General features: G+C 45.0%; 1 protein-coding gene across 2 annotated transcripts in view; it reads right to left on the reverse strand.

Moving 5' to 3' along the window:
* LOC310648259 (cullin-2-like) overlaps positions 1 to 18,695 on the reverse strand; it is a 261,274-nt gene that overhangs the window by 78,459 nt on the left and 164,120 nt on the right. For both annotated transcript variants that reach the window (XM_083376009.1, XM_083376010.1), the window contains 5 exons: positions 17,540 to 17,599; positions 16,728 to 16,856; positions 16,544 to 16,630; positions 13,589 to 13,741; positions 921 to 998 (listed from right to left, as the gene is read on the reverse strand). In XM_083376009.1, the coding sequence (XP_083232135.1) occupies positions 921 to 998; positions 13,589 to 13,741; positions 16,544 to 16,630; positions 16,728 to 16,856; positions 17,540 to 17,599 (507 nt within the window). The remainder of the gene's footprint in view (positions 1 to 920; positions 999 to 13,588; positions 13,742 to 16,543; positions 16,631 to 16,727; positions 16,857 to 17,539; positions 17,600 to 18,695) is intronic.

Raw genomic sequence — 18,695 nt, forward strand, 5'->3', positions numbered from 1 at the left:
GACATCAAGTCCATCCCTGATAATGTTCCATATGTCCCTCAAGACCTAGGAGTCCTAGGCGACCTGTGCCTGGTGGTTTATATATATATATATTAAATAATGATTTTTATATTTTTAATAATGATTTATATAATTTGATTTATTTAATTGTTGTACACCACCCAGAGTCACATTTTGTGAGACAGGTGGATATATAATTTAATAAATTATATAACTTATATAATTATACAATTATGTTTGTTAATAGTACAAATACCATGTGAATCATAGTAGGTAGGAAAATACCCAGCAAAAGGTATGTGATAGTAAGATATTAGTGAATCCTCTTGCTGAAGGCAGTATGTCCTAAATGATATTCTGAATTCTTGAAAATTATCTTTTAATCAGGAAACCTGATTAAACCTTAACTCAGAGGTCAATACGCTTGCCTTATTTGGCATTACAGAATGAATCATAAGTAAACCTTCCTCAGTTTTAAATCCTCATTTTCACTCAATAGAATTTGAAAAATGAGGAAGGTTTGCTTATGATTCATTCTACAATTCTAGACAATTTTCACACTTCTACCCTTCATCTAGCACAAGGAGTTATATAGAATATGTAAGGGTACTGATTTGGACTGTACTGTAGTATTAGAAGACTCATATGCCTGCATATCACCTACATCTTAAAAAAGACAAATTGACATTAGGAAGTACTTTGTGCAGAATCTTCCCTAATGCAGATACCCTCCTGAACGATAGTCCACACATCAAGAGGATGTCCAAAGTGGAGGAGGTTGCTGTGATCAAGCCAAAAGCTAACTCACATTTAAATCTTCATAACAGAACTCCAAAAGTGTTTATTCTCATTAGGCTGACTCACAGTTCAACCTTCATTTCAGTTTAGTCATTGTTAAATCTGCAATAAATCTATCATACCATCTGTACACTTTTTTCCAGTTCCTGAGGAATTGCAAAGGTAGATGAAGGCGCCGGGGTCAAAGGCCATGCTCCAGCCTGAAAAATAACCAATTTAATATTTTTTTTACCCCAGTTTTTCTCCAAAAGGAATATCATTCTTAAAAAAACATAAAGCAGCTATGGTCCTAAAACAAAACAAAACAAAACCAAAAACCAAAACCAAGATCCAAGTACCATCAGAGGACCAGAGCTGTGAATAACCTTATTTGAAATTATAAACCATAGAAATCCATGGAGGAAATCCATGGAAAACTTAATAAAGGAAAGTCTCCTTTGTCTCGATCCTGGTTCCTGATTCATGAACATGCCCATGTCAATGATCCTGGAAACAAAGCAAAATGCTACAAAAAGACATTTAACAAATTGGCTTTAAAAGAAAAAGTTGGCTTTAGTGGATAATAGCAGAGAAGGTCCAGACTCTACAGTTCGTATTCCTGCCAAAGTCAAGCATTAAGGCAGACATATCAAACTCAAGGCACGCGGGCCAGATCCGGCCTGTGATGTGTTTAGACCTCTCTCTCTCTCTCTCTCTCTCTCTCTCTCTCTCTCTCTCTATATATATATATATATATATATATATATATATATATATATATATATATATATATATATATATATATATATGGATCCTTGGTTTTTCGGGTTTTTCCCCGCGTAGAACTAAAGGTGTAGGCGCAACGTTTCGACGGAATCCCATCCGTCATCATCAGGCTGGTGGCTTTAGCTTCCTTCTTCTGGGAGAAGCATGTGGCTGTTTGTTCCTCTTTTTTAAACTGCCAGAGGGGGTGTGTTCTGTGGAGGTGTGCTCTGATTGGGTGGGGGACCAAGTGTGTTCTGATTGGCTGGGAGTGTGTTTTGAATGGTGGGTGTGTTCTGATTGGGTGGGGGGTTGTTCTGGGTGGATGGGCTGGTCTCAGCTGCCAGCTCCAGACCTGAGCTGGTGAGTTGCGCTGCTTTTGTTCGGCTTCGTGTTTGTGGTGGTGCCATGTTTTTATAGTGGGTGTCAGTTTGCTTATTGTGTGGTTTGGAGGGGTTTAAAGTGGCTGATGTTGCAGCTGTAGTTAGGTTTCTGTTTTGTGGTTGTGCCTCGTTATCATTGTGGGTTCGGATTTGCTTTTTGAATGGTTGTGTGGTGGTGATGTCATGTGATGTTATCATGAGTTTGGGTCTGGTATCATTTTTGGTGGTTGGGCCTCGTCTGTCAATCAAGGTGGGTTTCCAAATGGCTGGTAGGCGAGAGGTATCATCTCGTTTATTCATGCTGTGGGGGCGTTTTTCCATCTCAATGGCTTCTCTGATTATTCTGTTGTTAAAATGTTCAATTTTGGCGATAGTTTTGGTTTTTTTAAAATCAATTTCATGTCCCGTGGCTTCAAAGTGTTGGACCAGGGATGAAGTTTGTTCTCCCTTTCTGAGTGAGTTTTTGTGCTCTTCAATGCGTGCACTTATTCTTCTGTTGGTCTGTCCGATGTATGTGGTGGGGCAGGTGGTGCATGGGATTTCGTATACTCCTTGGTTTTCTAAGCCAATTATGTCCTTGGGGTTTCTTAGGATGGTGGATATTTTTCTGTCTGTGTAGAATGCTGTTTTGATGTTGTGTTTTTGGAGGACCTTGCTGATTCTGTCTGTGGTCCCTTTTAAGTATGGGAGGAGGGCTTTGCCATTTTCTTGTTCTCTGTCTTGGGTTTTTGTGGGTGTCTCTCTTCGGATTAAGTTGGTAATCGTGTTTCTTTGGAATCCATTGGCTGTTAGTACATTAGTGAGAGTGTGTAGTTCGGTTTTTAGGTGTTGTTCGTCAGCTAGGTGTTTTGTTCTGGAGATGAGTGTCTTGGCTACGGAGTTGATCTGTGCTGGGTGGTGGTGTGAGAGTGCGTTCAGATAGCGGTTTGTGTGTGTTTTTTTATGGTAGATAGTGTGTCCTAGGGAGCCGTTGGATTTCTTGTAGACTAAGACATCAAGGAAGGGAAGTTGATTGTTAGCTTCTGTTTCCATGGTGAATTGTATTTTGGGGTGTAGGCTATTGAGGTGTATGAGGAAGTCATCCAGTTTTTCTTTGCCGTTGTTCTGAACCAGCCCTCTTCTGGCCTTGTAAAGGCAAACCCCTATTTAAGAAGAAGAGACTGGAGAGCTTCCAAGGCTAAAAGGCATCTGCCAAGATTTAATTACGCAGTTAACAAAAACACAAGAGCTTGTCTTCTCAAGCGGAAAAGTTGCTTTCAGCAACCAGCCCCTCCCCAAACACTCCTTTTATAGAGAGCTCAGGGCGTGGTCTCCCTGTGCCTCCTCCCGAGGAGTCTCACAGCCTTTCTTTGTTTGTTCCTGCTCGACTGCCTCCTGCGTCGGGCGTCCTTCAACAGGGCCAGCTGTGGGTCATCTTCCTCCGCACTCTCGGGCTCACGCAGCTGAGAAGAGGTCCCCGGCTGAGGACTCTGCAAAGCCTCCAAATCATCATCAGCCGGTTCGTTTCCCTCCTCCCCCACATCTGAGTCATCCGATACATCGGAGCCGGCTGTCGGACCCACAGGCTGGCCCTGAGTCACAACACTATCCCGCACCGCAGGGCCCTTCCCCCGGGTCTGCCGATCCGGATGCGGTCGGGATGGGAACTGTTCGTGAAAAGCAGTCACCAACGCAGGGGCATGAACGGTGGTCGCGTCTTCCCATGTGAAGTCCTCCGGCCCGTACCCTTTCCACTCGATCAGGTACTGGAAGCGACCTTTCAGCCAGCGGGAATCCCTGATGCTGGCGACCTCGTACTCGGGGGTGCTGTCGCCATCACGAGGTCCTGATGGGGGAGGTTCCGCTTGGCGAAGTGGACAAGCCGGTTGTTCGGGGACCAACAAGGACCGATGGAAGACGGGGTGCACGCGCAGGGAACGTGGCAGAGTTAAACGATAGGCGACCGGGTTGATGACGGCCTCGACTGGGAACGGTCCAAGGTAACGGTGGTCCAACTTCCTCGCCGGCCGAGTGGATGGTAGGTTCCTGGTGGACAGCCAGACCCGATCCCCCACCGATAATGGAGGCGTATCCCTTCTCGACCGATCGGCGAACCTCTTGTAGTCGGCCTTGGCCTTCTCCAGCTGCCGTCGCACCAACCGATGGATCGCCTGTAACTCCGCCATGAATTCGTTCGCTGCCGGCTCCGGTGAGTCCACGGGAGAAAGGGGGAAAAACCGGGGGTGATAACCCACGTTGGCCAAGAACGGTGTCATCTGCGTGGAGGTGTGCTGCGAGTTGTTAAAGGCAAACTCGGCTATGGCCAAATAGTCCACCCAATTGTCCTGCTGCAGGTTAACGTAGCAGCGCAGATACTGCTCTAAGATGCCGATGACCTTCTCGGTACCCCCGTCGGTCTGAGGATGATGCGCGGACGAGAGGCAAACCTTAATGTCCAACGCCCGCATCAACTCCTGCCAGAAGCGGGCTGTAAACTGGGCCCCCCTATCGGAGACGACTCTATCGGGAAGGCCGTGCAGCCGGAACACCTGTTGGATGAACATGCGACTAGTGGCGCGAGCTGACGGTAAGCCGCGACAGGGGATGAAGTGCGCCATCTTGGTCAACATGTCCACCACCACAAACACTGTTGTGAAGCCGGAGGATGGGGGTAGATCCGTCAGAAAGTCCATGGACACAGCCCCCCAGGGTCTCTTGGGCGTTGGCAAAGGCTGCAGTAAACCAGGCGGGGCCCCTGTCGCTGACTTGGCCTGCCTGCATGGGACGCAGGAGGTGACATAAGACTGGACATCGTGTCGGACTCGGGGCCACCAGAATGTACGGGAGACCAGGTTCAGAGTCTTGAACAGGCCAAAATGCCCCGCAGCCGGGTTATCATGACATTGGCTGAGGACGAGTCCCCTGAGTGGCCCTCCTGGAACATAGAGCCGGTCACGATAATACAGGAGTCCATCCGTGACCGACCAAGGCGAATCTGGCCCCACCTCTTCCTTCCGCTGAGCCACCCACGCCTCCTGCTGCTGCGCCTCCCGGATCCGAGCCCGTATATCCACCGGCTCCCGCACCGCAGCAAAAGACTCGACGGGGATCACTGTCCTGGGCGGAAGCTTGTCTTCCACTCGGGTGTACTCGGGCTTCCTGGACAGAGCATCCGCTCTCTGGTTGTGCCCGCTTGGTATGTACTGCACCCGGAAGTCAAACCTCGCAAAGAAGAGGGACCACCGGATCTGGCGTTGGTTCAAATTCCGAGCGGTCTGCAGGCTTTCCAGATTCTTGTGGTCCGTCCGGACCTCGATTTGATGCCGCGCCCCCTCCAGATGATGCCTCCAAGCCTCGAACGCCGCCTTGATGGCCAGCAGCTCCTTCTCCCAGATGGTATAGTTGCGCTCCGAGGGATTCAATTTCCGAGAGTGATACGCGCAAGGGAAAAGGGTACCGTTGGGCGTCGCTGCCTGGAGTAACACGGCCCCAATGGCAATGTCGGAGGCGTCCGCCTCCACGACAAACGGCCGTTGCGGGTCAGGATGCTTCAAGATGGGCTCCTTCATGAAGGCGTCCTTCAAAGCTTGGAACGCCTGTTGTTCGGGGGCGTTCCACTGGAACCGAGTCTTCTTCTGCAGGAGCCGGGTGAGGGGGGCTGTCAAGGCAGCAAAGCCAGGGATGAATGTCCGATAGTAGTTGGCAAATCCAAGAAGTCGCTGAACATCCTTCACGCGACGCGGGGGTTGCCAACTCTGCAATGACTCAACTTTACTCGGTTCCATGGCGATGCCCTCAGGAGAAATGCGGTGGCCCAAGAAATCAATGGTCACCTGGTAGAACTGGCACTTCTCCAACTTGGCAAACAGCCGATGTTTCCGGAGGCGCTGCAGGACCTGACGGAGATGCTGATGATGCGCTTCACGCGACGGGGAGTAAATCAGGATGTCGTCCAGGTAAATCACAACAAACTGGTCCAACAGATCCCGAAAGATGTCATTCATAAAATGCTGAAACACAGCGGGGGCGTTGGTCAGGCCAAACGGCATTACCGTGTACTCGAAATGTCCATAGCGAGTACCAAACGCCGTCTTCCACTCATCACCCGGCCGAACCCTGACGAGGTTGTAAGCTCCACGCAGGTCCAGTTTCGTGAAGATCTTAGCCTCCCGGAGTCGGTCCAAGAGCTCGGGGATGAGGGGCAGCGGGTAGCGGTTACGCACCGTGATAGCGTTGAGTTTCCGGTAGTCACAGCAAAGCCGTAACTCGCCCGACTTCTTTTTGACGAAGAGCACGGGCGCAGACACTGGCGAGGACGAGGGCCGGATGAAACCACGAGCCAAGTTCTTTGTCAGGAAGTCCCGCAATGCAGCCAACTCGGGCTCCGACATGGAGTACAAACGCCCCACTGGGAGAGGCGCATCAGGGACTAGGTCAATGGAGCAGTCGTAGGGCCTGTGTGGGGGTAATTGGTCCGCCTCTGACTCGCTGAACACGTCAGCAAAGTCGGACAGTTCGGGAGGCAAGGAAACCCCTGGGGAACCCTCCACCTGGCCGGCACAGATATGGCGGGTGTGGTCCACGCACTGCAAACTTGGGAAGGTGACCAAGTTCTGAGACCAATAGATCTGTGGATCATGCGCCCGGAGCCACGCCAGTCCCAAGACCACGGGGAAGTGCAGTTCCGAAGTGACGTAGAACTGAATGGCCTCCACATGGGTACTGATGGCCATACACACGGGTTGCGTGGCGGCCGTAATAGGCCCGGACAGGAGCACTCGACCATCGATGGTCTCCACAAGCATGGGCGGATCCACTGGACACTGGGGAACAGCCCATTTGGCCACAAAGGCCGAATCCATAAAGTTAGTGGTAGCCCCAGAGTCAATTAAGGCATGGACCGGAATCCCCTCTGGCTTGCCAGGAAGGATCAGACGTGCCTCCAAAATCAAATGCCGTGAAGGTTCACAGGCACCGTCGGAACGGCATCGCTCGGCATGGTCGTTGTGGGTCGCCCGATCTTTCACACCGTCTAGATCGGGCTCGGGCCGTTTCCCGACAGCAAAGCAGGGGACTTTCTCAGGGCCGGCTTGGTCACTGATGCCCGCTGACGCTTCTTTGGACAAGAAGCAGCCAAATGTCCAGGGTCCCCACAGTAAAAACACAACCCCTCCGATCGTCGTCTGTCCATTTCCGTCACCGATAGACGGGACCTGGCGGCACCCAGCTCCATTGGCTCCTCCCTCTGGACTGGGGGCTCACGCACAACAGGGGCGGCAGGGGTCTGTGGGGTGGCACGGCGACTCTTTCGCTGCTGCAACCGGGCATCGATCCGCAGACAAAGATGGATCAGCCCATTCAGATCTGAGGGAATGTCCACGCGGGCCAGCTCATCCAACATCTCCTCTGACAAGCCATCCTGAAAGGCATCCACGAGCGCAGCCTCATTCCAGGCGGAATCCTGGCTAAGCAGCCGGAAATCGCTGATATAGGCCTGTAGAGGGCGCTGACCCTGCCTCAAAACTTTCAGGCGTCGGGTGGCAGTCTGCGCCTTAATCGGGTCCTCGTACATGAGGCGCATATGGTCACAAAACCCCCCAAAGTTATCCAACAAAGGGCTAGGCTGTGCCAACAGAGGCGTGCCCCAACGAGCTGCATCTCCCGACAGAAGGCTCAACACGAATCCCACCTTATCTCGGTCAGTGGGGAAATCAACTGCTCTCACGCTGATAAAAAGCTGGCATTGTCCCAGGAAGGCAGGAAACAGTTCTGGATTACCAGCAAATTTATCCGGCATAGCTATCTGACATTTCCTCCTGGGTGGGGGTGCAGCATGTACCTGAGCTTGCAGTTGAGCCACCTGAGCTGCCAGCAAAGTAAGTTGCTGAGTGAGCTGGGCATTCTCGGCAAGAAGCTGCTCCATCGTAGTAATAAGGGGTGGGGGCTGAAAGCAAACTGTTCTGAACCAGCCCTCTTCTGGCCTTGTAAAGGCAAACCCCTATTTAAGAAGAAGAGACTGGAGAGCTTCCAAGGCTAAAAGGCATCTGCCAAGATTTAATTACGCAGTTAACAAAAACACAAGAGCTTGTCTTCTCAAGCGGAAAAGTTGCTTTCAGCAACCAGCCCCTCCCCAAACACTCCTTTTATAGAGAGCTCAGGGCGTGGTCTCCCTGTGCCTCCTCCCGAGGAGTCTCACAGCCTTTCTTTGTTTGTTCCTGCTCGACTGCCTCCTGCGTCGGGCGTCCTTCAACAGGGCCAGCTGTGGGTCATCTTCCTCCGCACTCTCGGGCTCACGCAGCTGAGAAGAGGTCCCCGGCTGAGGACTCTGCAAAGCCTCCAAATCATCATCAGCCGGTTCGTTTCCCTCCTCCCCCACATCTGAGTCATCCGATACATCGGAGCCGGCTGTCGGACCCACAGGCTGGCCCTGAGTCACAACAGCCGTGTGGCCAGATTACGAAGGTGTCATCTACGTATCTGAGCCAGAGTTTGGGTTTGTGGTTGGATTTTTCTAGAGCGAGGGTTTCAAAGTGTTCCATGTAGAGGTTTGCGATGACAGGTGAGAGGGGTGATCCCATGGGTGCTCCTTCCATTTGTTTGTATCTTTGTCCATTGTAGATGAAGTATGTGTTAGATAGGCAGTGGTTGGTCAGATCTAGGATGTGTTTTGGGGGGTTGTATTTATTTAGGATAGCTGTCAAGGTTTCTTTGATTGGCACTTGGGTGAAGAGGGATACAACATCGAAGCTCACAAGTAGGTCACAGGGCTGTAAGTTTAGTTTACTTATGATCTCTATGAATTGGAATGAGTTTTGTACGTGTGAGGTGATGGAATTTGCATAAGGCTGTAGTTGTTTGGCAAGAAATTTGGCTAGATTTTGTAGAGGTGAGCCTATGGAGCTGACTATGGGTCTGAGTGGGGTTCCTTCTTTGTGTATCTTGGGCAGACCATAGAGCTTAGGACATCTGGATGATTTTTCTCTGGGAATGATTGTTTTCTGGATCTCTTCACTGATGGGGGTGGCTTTTATTTTTGATTTTGTGGTTTTTTCCAGGTAGGTGGTGGGATCTGTCTTGAGGAGTTTGTATGTGGAGTCTCGGAGTAGGTTGGATAATTTGGTATGGTAGTTAGATGTGTTCATTACCACCATGGCGTTGCCTTTGTCTGCTGGCAGAATGATTATGCTGGTGTCATTTTTTAGGTTAAGTAGTGCTGTCTGTTCCTCTTTGGGTAAGTTGCTTTTGGGTGGTTTGCTGGTGCAGAGGATGTTGGTAACTTCGAGTCTGATTTTGTTGGCGTCGTCAGGGTTAATTTTGGTCAGGCTGGATTCGACTCCGCATATAATGGTTTCCGTGGGAATGTATTTGGGAGCGACTGCAAAATTAAATCCTTTAGACAGGATGTTGGTTTCGGCTTTGGTGAGAATCCTATCTGAGATGTTGTGCACAGTTTGTTTCATGTGTTGCTGTGAAAGAGGAGGGGTTTGTTTCTGGCGTTCCTTTAGTCTTCAGAGTTTATTGGTGTGTGTGTCTGTTTTGTAGGCAGTCTCTGTTTCAGCTCTGTTTCTTGCCAAACAACTACAGCCTTATGCAAATTCCATCACCTCACACGTACAAAACTCATTCCAATTCATAGAGATCATAAGTAAACTAAACTTACAGCCCTGTGACCTACTTGTGAGCTTTGATGTCGTATCCCTCTTCACCCAAGTGCCAATCAAAGAAGCCTTGACAGCTATCCTAAATAAATACAACCCCCCAAAACGCATCCTAGATCTGACCAACCACTGCCTATCTAACACATACTTCATCTACAATGGACAAAGATACAAACAAATGGAAGGAGCACCCATGGGATCACCCCTTTCACCTGTCATCGCAAACCTCTACATGGAACACTTTGAAACCCTCGCTCTAGAAAAATCCAACCACAAACCCAAACTCTGGCTCAGATACGTAGATGACACCTTTGTAATCTGGCCACACGGCAAAGAAAAACTGGATGACTTCCTCACACACCTCAATAGCCTACACCCCAAAATACAATTCACCATGGAAACAGAAGCTAACAATCAACTTCCCTTCCTTGATGTCTTAGTCTACAAGAAATCCAACGGCTCCCTAGGACACACTATCTACCATAAAAAAACACACACAAACCGCTATCTGAACGCACTCTCACACCACCACCCAGCACAGATCAACTCCGTAGCCAAGACACTCATCTCCAGAACAAAACACCTAGCTGACGAACAACACCTAAAAACCGAACTACACACTCTCACTAATGTACTAACAGCCAATGGATTCCAAAGAAACACGATTACCAACTTAATCCGAAGAGAGACACCCACAAAAACCCAAGACAGAGAACAAGAAAATGGCAAAGCCCTCCTCCCATACTTAAAAGGGACCACAGACAAAATCAGCAAGATCCTCCAAAAACACAACATCAAAACAGCATTCTACGAAATCCCATGCACCACCTGCACCACCACATACATCGGACAGACCAACAGAAGAATAAGTGCACGCATTGAAGAGCACAAAAACTCACTCAGAAAGGGAGAACAAACTTCATCCCTGGTCCAACACTTTGAAGCCACGGGACATGAAATTGATTTAAAAAAAACCAAAACTATCGCCAAAATTGAACATTTTAACAACAGAATAATCAGAGAAGCCATTGAGATAGAAAAACGCCCCCACAGCATGAACAAACAAGATGATACCTCTCACCTACCAGCCATTTGGAAACCCACCTTGATTGACAGACGAGTCCCAACCACCAAGAATACCAGACCCAAACTCATGATAACATCACATGACATCACCACCACACAACCATTCAAAAAGCAAATCCGAACCCACAATGATAACGACGCACAACCACAAAACAGAAACCTAACTACAGCTGCAACATCAGCCACTTTAAACCCCTCCAAACCACACAATAAGCAAACTGACACCCACTATAAAAACATGGCACCACCACAAACACGAAGCCGAACAAAAGCAGCACAACTCACCAGCTCAGGTCTAAGGCTGGCAGCTGAGACCAGCCCACCCACTCAAAACACACCCCCACCCAATCAGAACACACCCACCATTCAAAACACACTCCCACCCAATCAGAACACACCTAATCCCCCACCCAATCAGAGCACACCTCCACCCACAGAACACACCCCCTCTGGCAGTTTAAAAAAGAGGAACAAACAGCCACTACCACATGCTTCTCCCAGAAGAAGGAAGCTGAAGCCACCAGCCTGAGGATGACGGATGGGATTCCATCGAAACGTTGCTCCTACACCTTTAGTTCTACGCGGGAAAAAACCCGAATGATCAAAGATCCATATATATATATATATATATATATATATATATATATATATATATATATATATATATATATATATATATATATATATATGTATGTATGTATGTATGTATATGTATATGTATATATATGTATGTATGTATATATATATATATATATATATATATATATATATATATATATATATATATATATATATATATATATAGTGTGTGTGTGTGTGAGAGAGAGAGAGAGAGAGAGAGCAGTGACAGCGCCAGAGAGGCCTGGGGGAGGGTCAGCTGGAGCTGCGGTGTTGCTGGGGCTTGGCGGGGACCCCAGAATCAGTGCATGCAGCTCCAGCTGATGAGCGCTGTGTGAAAAGGCCAGCCAGGCAGTGAGTGAACACACGGGGGAGGGGAGGAGAGGATATAAAAGTAGGGGATTTGGCAGGAAGGAGGAGGAGTGGGAGCAGAGGAGGTGATAGGGAGGAGAGGCTTCTCTGGGGAAAGCCTGAGGTAGAGAAGGGGACAGCAACTGGCCCTTTGAGGGCAACCAAAATGCTGATGTGTCCCTCAATGAAATTGAGTTTGACACTCCTGCATTAAGGGAACAATCACACTATGTCTGCAGGCTGAAAGTTATGTCCACTTCCCTACTAGCTACTAAAGGTCTTTTACTAGAGCCTTGGTGGAGCAGTGGGCTGATGCCTCCTTAAGTAACACCAGCTGCCTGCAATTAGTGCAGGTTCGCATCCCACCAGGCTCAAGGTTGACTCAGCCTTCCATCCTTCCGAGGTAGGTAAAATGAGGACCCAGATTGTTGGGGGCAATAAGCTGACTTTGTAATAATGCTGCTTGGGGTGTGTGTGAAAGCCCTAACAAGCAGGCATATACATAGAATGAAGGCTACTGCTAAGCTTGTAAGCCGCCCTGAGTCTTCGGAGAAGGGCGGGATATAAATGTAATAAAAATAAAAATAAATAAAAATAAATAAATACTACTTTACTTTTCTCTCCAGCAGGGGTGTCAAACTGCCGGCCCGCGGGCCAGACGCATCACGACAAAACCACGCCCACCCCATTGCCGGCAATGGGAAAAAAGCTCCAATACGTCGCACGACGTTACATGACGTCGCGAGTTTGACATGTCTGCTCTCCAGGGTCTTAACCAGTCACAAATATAAAGCATTTAACTGAGTTTCTCATCTTGACAAAAGCATTCACGGACAATATGAAAATCAGCACTATAGATGGTGCTTCCAAGCATGTCACAAATATGTCACAAGAAATTTTGGGCTGCTGCTGTCTGATATTCTTTTTGCAGCTTCTCATAATTTTCTTGCAGAATTGACTCCAACTCATCCATACAGATGTTTCTGCATTAACACTTTTGTGAATAATGGTCTGTGTTACTGATGAAGTTGTATAAAATACAAAAAGCTGCTATAGAAAGCAAATTTGTGTACAAGAAATTACAAAATATTAGGGAACAGCCCTAACAAGATGTACTCTGCTCAATGGTCATAAAAAGTTGGAGGCTGGCTATAACAGAAAAAATGTTCTGAAAGCAGGTAGTCCTAAAATATAGACCACACTAAGAAACAGAAACCAAGCAAACCAAAAACTACTTTTTAAGAACAGTATAGTCACAGAATCTTGCAAGCATAGGTAGCTCTCAACTTACAACCACAATTGGAACCAGAACTTCCATCACTAAGCAATGTGGCCATTAATTGAGTCATCATATGATTCATCACAACTGCACCTGATTTATGACTTTTTGTCATGATTTTTAAGTGAATCTCCATGGTCATTAAGCAAATCTGGCTCATTCCATCAACTTTGCTTTTTGGAAGCCAGCTGGGAACATTGCAAATGGCAATCACATGATCTTGGGACACTGCAACCATTGTAAAAACATGACAGTTCCCAATCCTGGGAATTTTGATCACATGAATATAGGTAAGCTGTGATGATTGTAAGTGCGAAGACCAGTCATAAGTCACTTTTTCAGTGCAATCATAACTTTGAATGCTACCTAAACAAATGGGTCATAACTCAGGGAGTACTTCTATGAATATGCTTCCCTTCCTCCCTTTTCTATCTTCATAGAAAAGGGAGGTTGTCTGAGGCATTTTCATAAACCACTTTCTTAACCTGCACTCAAGTCTTATTTATTGATCATTGCCTTTGTGGTGGATCTTCCCTCTGTCCTTCAAGACCATTCTCTATACTCAGTATAATATCTGAAGTGCAGATGCCACAGGAGTACTCCACACATCTCGTACTTGTTTTTGTACAATCAACATTATACACTGTGGACACACACAAATCAAAACACAAATGGACACATTTCTTTATCAGTACCTGAAGAACATATATTTGAAAACTAATTCCCAAATCTACGATGATGTCTTGATTTTTTATGAAATTGTTGAATTTGTTGTTAAGATCTGCACTAACACTCATGTCTGTGTACATTCGATGGAGTTTGCTAGTGAACTCGTAACCACAGGCTTGCTGGAAAAAAAAAAGAACACACACATACCAGATTTGTAGCTTGACACTGATAAAGGTTGTAAACATTTAGTGAATGAATAGCCTATAACATTTTTAAAGGAACATAACATATGCACCCCAAAAGTATGTTAAAAGACATATTTCTGACAGAAACTATTTCTGTCTTAAGGAGAATGAGGACCTTAGAAAAAAAGTGTGGTGTCAAAAGTGATTCAATAAATATCAATAAAGATTTAAGAAACACTGCTCTGTATAATACTGACACTGAATAATTTAAAAGTGAAAAGCTACTATTCAAGCAGTATTCATGAATGCCAAATAAATACAGGTGAAACTCGAAAAATTAGAATATCGTGCAAAAGTTGGTTTATTTCAGTAATGCAACTTAAAAGGGGAAACTAATATATGAGATAGACTCATTACATGCAAAGCAAGATAGTTCAAGCCGTGATTTGTCATAATTGTGATGATTATGGCTTACAGCTCATGAAAACCCCAAATCCACAATCTCAGAAAATTAGAATATTGTGAAAAGGTGCAATATTCTAGGCTCAAAGTGTCCCACTCTAATCAGCTAATTAAACCATAACACCTGCAAAGGGTTCCTGAGCCTTTAAATGGTCTCTCAGTCTGGTATAGTAGGAATCACAATCATGGGGAAGACTGCTGACCTGACAGTTGTGCAGAAAACCATCATTGACACCATCCATAAGGAGGGAAAGCCTCAAAAGGTAATTGCAAAAGAAGTTGGATGTTCCCCAAGTGCTGTATCAAAGCACATTAATAGAAAGTTATGTGGAAGGGAAAAGTGTGGAAGAAAAAGGTGCACAAGCATCAGGGATGACCGCAGCCTGGAGAGGATTGTCAGGAAAAGGCCATTCAAAAGTGATGGGGACTTTCACAAGGAGTGGACTGAGGCTGGAGTCAGTGCATCAAGAACCACCACACACAGATGGATCCTGGACATGGGCTTCAAATGTCATATTTCTCTTGTCAAGCTGCTCCTGAACAACAAACAACGTCAGAAGCGTCTTACCTGGGCTAAAGAAAAACAGACCTGGTCTGTTGCTCAGGTCCAAAGTCCTCTTTTCTGATGAGAGCAACTTTTGCATCTCATTTGGAAACCAAGGACCCAGAGTCTGGAGGAAGAATGGAAAGGCACACACTGCAAGATGTTTGAATTCCAGTGTGAAGTTTCCACAGTCTGTGTTGATTTGGGGAGCCATGTCATCTGCTGGTGTTGGTCCACTGTGCTTCATTAAGTCCAGGGTCAATGCAGTCGTCTACCAGGAGATTTTGGAGCACTTCATGCTTCCTTCTGCAGATGAGCTTTATGGGGATGCTGACTTCATTTTCCAGCAGGACTTGGCACCTGCCCACACTGCCAAAAGCACCAAAACCTGGTTCAATGACCGTGGGATTACTGTGCTTGATTGGCCAGCAAACTCGCCTGACCTGAACCCCATAGAGAATCTATGGGGCCTTGCCAAGAGAAAGATGAGAGACATGAGACCGAACAATGCAGAAGAGCTGAAGGCCGCTATTGAAGCATCCTGATCTTCCATAACACCTCAGCAGTGCCACAGGCTGATAGCTTCCATGCCAGGCCACATTGAGGCAGTAATTGCTGCAAAAGGGGCCCAAACCAAGTACTGAGTACATATACATGCTTATACTTTTCAGAGGTCTGATATTGTTCTATGTACACTCCTTGTTTTATTGATTGCATGTAATATTCTAATTTTCTGAGATTGTGGATTTGAGGTTTTCATGAGCTGTACGCCATAATCATCACAATTATGACAAATCATGGCTTGAACTATCTTGCTTTGCATGTAATGAGTCTATCTCATATATTAGTTTCCCCTTTTAAGTTGCAGTACTCAAATAAATGAACTTTTGCACGATATTCTAATTTTTCGAGTTTCACCTGTAGCAACTATTGTCACAAGGATACTAGTGGGATAGTGTTTATGATATCCCCCAGAGTAATTCAACAGCATGCTTTTTGGTCCTCATGTCTGGAGTAGTTTCAAACCTTTATTGTCCTATAAGTAGTATAAATAAATGAACTGTCATTAGGTAGCATATTAGAAAGGGGGGAAAAAGCTACAAAGCGCACAGCTCTTCATCCCAAGCCACAGTTTTAGATACCCTCTCAAACTTTCAGGTATTCTGAAATAAGAACCAATTTACAGGAGACCGTAATTAGATCTGTAAACCACATGCAATAAAGTCTATGGAGATTCTCAATCATCCTGGTCATGGTTGTCCCAAAGGTGCTTTTCAAAAGGCAACTGGACTTTCTTGATTTTTTCTTTGAAAGTGTTTTGCTTCTCATCCAAGAAGTTTCTTCAGTTCTGAATTGAAGAAGCTTCTTGGATGAGAAGCAAAATGTTTTCAAAGAAAAAAACCAAGAAAGTCCAATTGCCTTTTGGAAAAAAGCACCTTTGGGACACATGCAATAAAAGATCATCTCCCAGTTACTGAAAAATTCTCAACACACAGCTTTACATCAGAAACCTCTATTTTTCTAATTTGCATAATCTTAGCAACATCTGCAGATTTTCTTAATATGGAAATTTTCAGCTAGCTAATTCTCATAGCAATTTTCTAGCTGGAAGACAACTAAAATCTATTAGCAGTGTCTTAGTGAATCACCACTGGATATAATTATTAGCAGTCTGAATAAAAGCTCACCATATGTTTAAAAGTTGACTTACAATTAGATTAGCAACTGTTTACAATATGAATAAGTACTGAGAATAGCTGGGTTTATTGTACTGGTAAACTAGTACTTACCTTCAATTTGTTAATCATAGCTTCTTCAGAGTCCATGGACATTGATAAACCATGTATAAGCCGTTTTGCTAACATTCTGGCATAGAACTATGATTAGAAAAAAAAGTTCAGATTTCCTTGCATTTTAAAAGTATTCTCCAAGGGGAAAAATAAAAGCAAATTAATCTTCTATATGATTATTTACCTTTTGAAAAACATCTTTATCATCAACATACTTGAAAACTGTAATGAAGCTTGTAAGTTTGTCTTCTACTTCATTTTCTGTCATGCCTTTTGCTGATTTTTTAAGCAAATTGTCACAATATTTGGCCAGCTCATGTTGGAAGAAAAAGAATAATCATTAAAGCAAACAGCAATAAAGCATAATAATGACAACTGACTAATGGATAAGCAACTTCAGTTAAACAAACAGATGTAGTGTAATGAAGTGATTATCTAAGTTAAAGGACATAACCCTTTATATATTTGTTCTTCGGTTTTACATGCCACTTTGCAAACAGACTCTTAAGGAATCATAATCAGACCATAGTACTTCCTAGAAAAGTCAAGTTTTAATGGCTTTACTAAATCCCACAGGACTGGTGTTGACCTGATCTCAAGAGGGATGCTTTTGCACAGAAAAGAAAGCAATGGAAAAGACCTGTCTTTGTGGTCCCTTACAGGAACACTTTTTTTAGAATGGGGGCCTAAATAGATTCTCCATTTCAGACCTTGTTGGATGGGCAGTTACTGCTGGAAGCAGGTAATTGTGAAGATATCTGGGTCCTGAACTTTGTAGGGCTTTAAAGTGACAACCAGAACCTTGATTTGTACCCTGAAGCCATCTGGTATTGCAGTACAATTCCTGCAATACAACTGTTATCTGGACAAATTGAGATACACCCATAAAACTCTGGCCAGCATTCTGGAAGTTTTTGTCTGCAGAAAAACGTTCAAAATATTGTCTGGCATTCTACACTTACACTTGAGCACATAAATCTAGTATTTGATACTTACCAGCTCAGGAGCTTTGCAAATAGACTTTGGTTCCCTATAGTTCACTATTGATGTTAAAGCCTAATTAGGAATGCAAGAAAAATAACTTTTACAAGTTGTGCTAATGTCACAGCACTGACCACACATGTGTAAGCAATATCAATCCAAAATGCTTCCTGACACGGAGAAGCTGGGATTAGGATGTTGGATTAGGACTGGAGAGATCCATCTCCAAGGTTCAATATACCCAATTATGGAATTTCACTTGATGAGTCTGAATCAATCACTACTTCTCAGCCCACTCTCTCTCCCCCACTTCTGTAGTGTAGTCTACAGTGATGGCATAGATACCAATATATTAATTGCTTATTGAATTTTAACACTGTAATGTGACTTGAAAATATATTTTACAATATTTTTAGTAAGATAAGCAAACAGTGGACTAGGTTATAGGGCTTTAATTACACCAGTGCACTGAGTAGGACAAGGATACATGATATCCCCTTGATTGTTTAATTTACTTATGGATAAATGCAGTGGCAGTAGAGGTTGCATGGGTTTGGTACAGGAATACATGTACTTTTGTATGCAGATGATGTTGTGCTATTGGTTGTGAAGTCAAATGATTTTCAGCAAATGTTAGATTGCATGATACAATAAAGGGTATGGATCTGAAAATTAACATAAGGGCAAACTGGAGTAAATGACTGAAGTATATATAAATGAGGAAAAACTAAAGTGGATGAGTTTGTCAACCTTGGGAGAATGTTTACTAAAGTTAGGGAAATAATGGAGAAATATATGTATTTTGAAGCAAGAATGGCTTATTAAATTATAAATGGCATGTTCACTAATTACAACTTTAGCCCTAGTGAAAATCCAGACTTATTAAAGCACAATTTCTAGATAGACACACAAACAAGACTGCCCCTTCCCTCTCAATAATTGTTTAACCCAGAAATATGCTAATCTCTCAATTTAAGTGCCCTTTTCTGCAGACAAGCTGGACTGCTAATAGGCTAACACAAAGAAGCATCTTGACTGAATTATACTTATAGATGTCTTCTAGACCTCATTTAGCAAGGACATCATTAAAATTGGGGGAAGGAAAGAGGAAGAAATTTTTCTTTTTCATAATATGCCTAAACTGGAACTCAGTGGTAGCCTGTTCTTCCTG

Source organism: Vipera ursinii (genome assembly GCF_947247035.1).
Source record: "Vipera ursinii genome assembly, chromosome: W".
NCBI lineage: Eukaryota > Metazoa > Chordata > Lepidosauria > Squamata > Viperidae > Vipera > Vipera ursinii.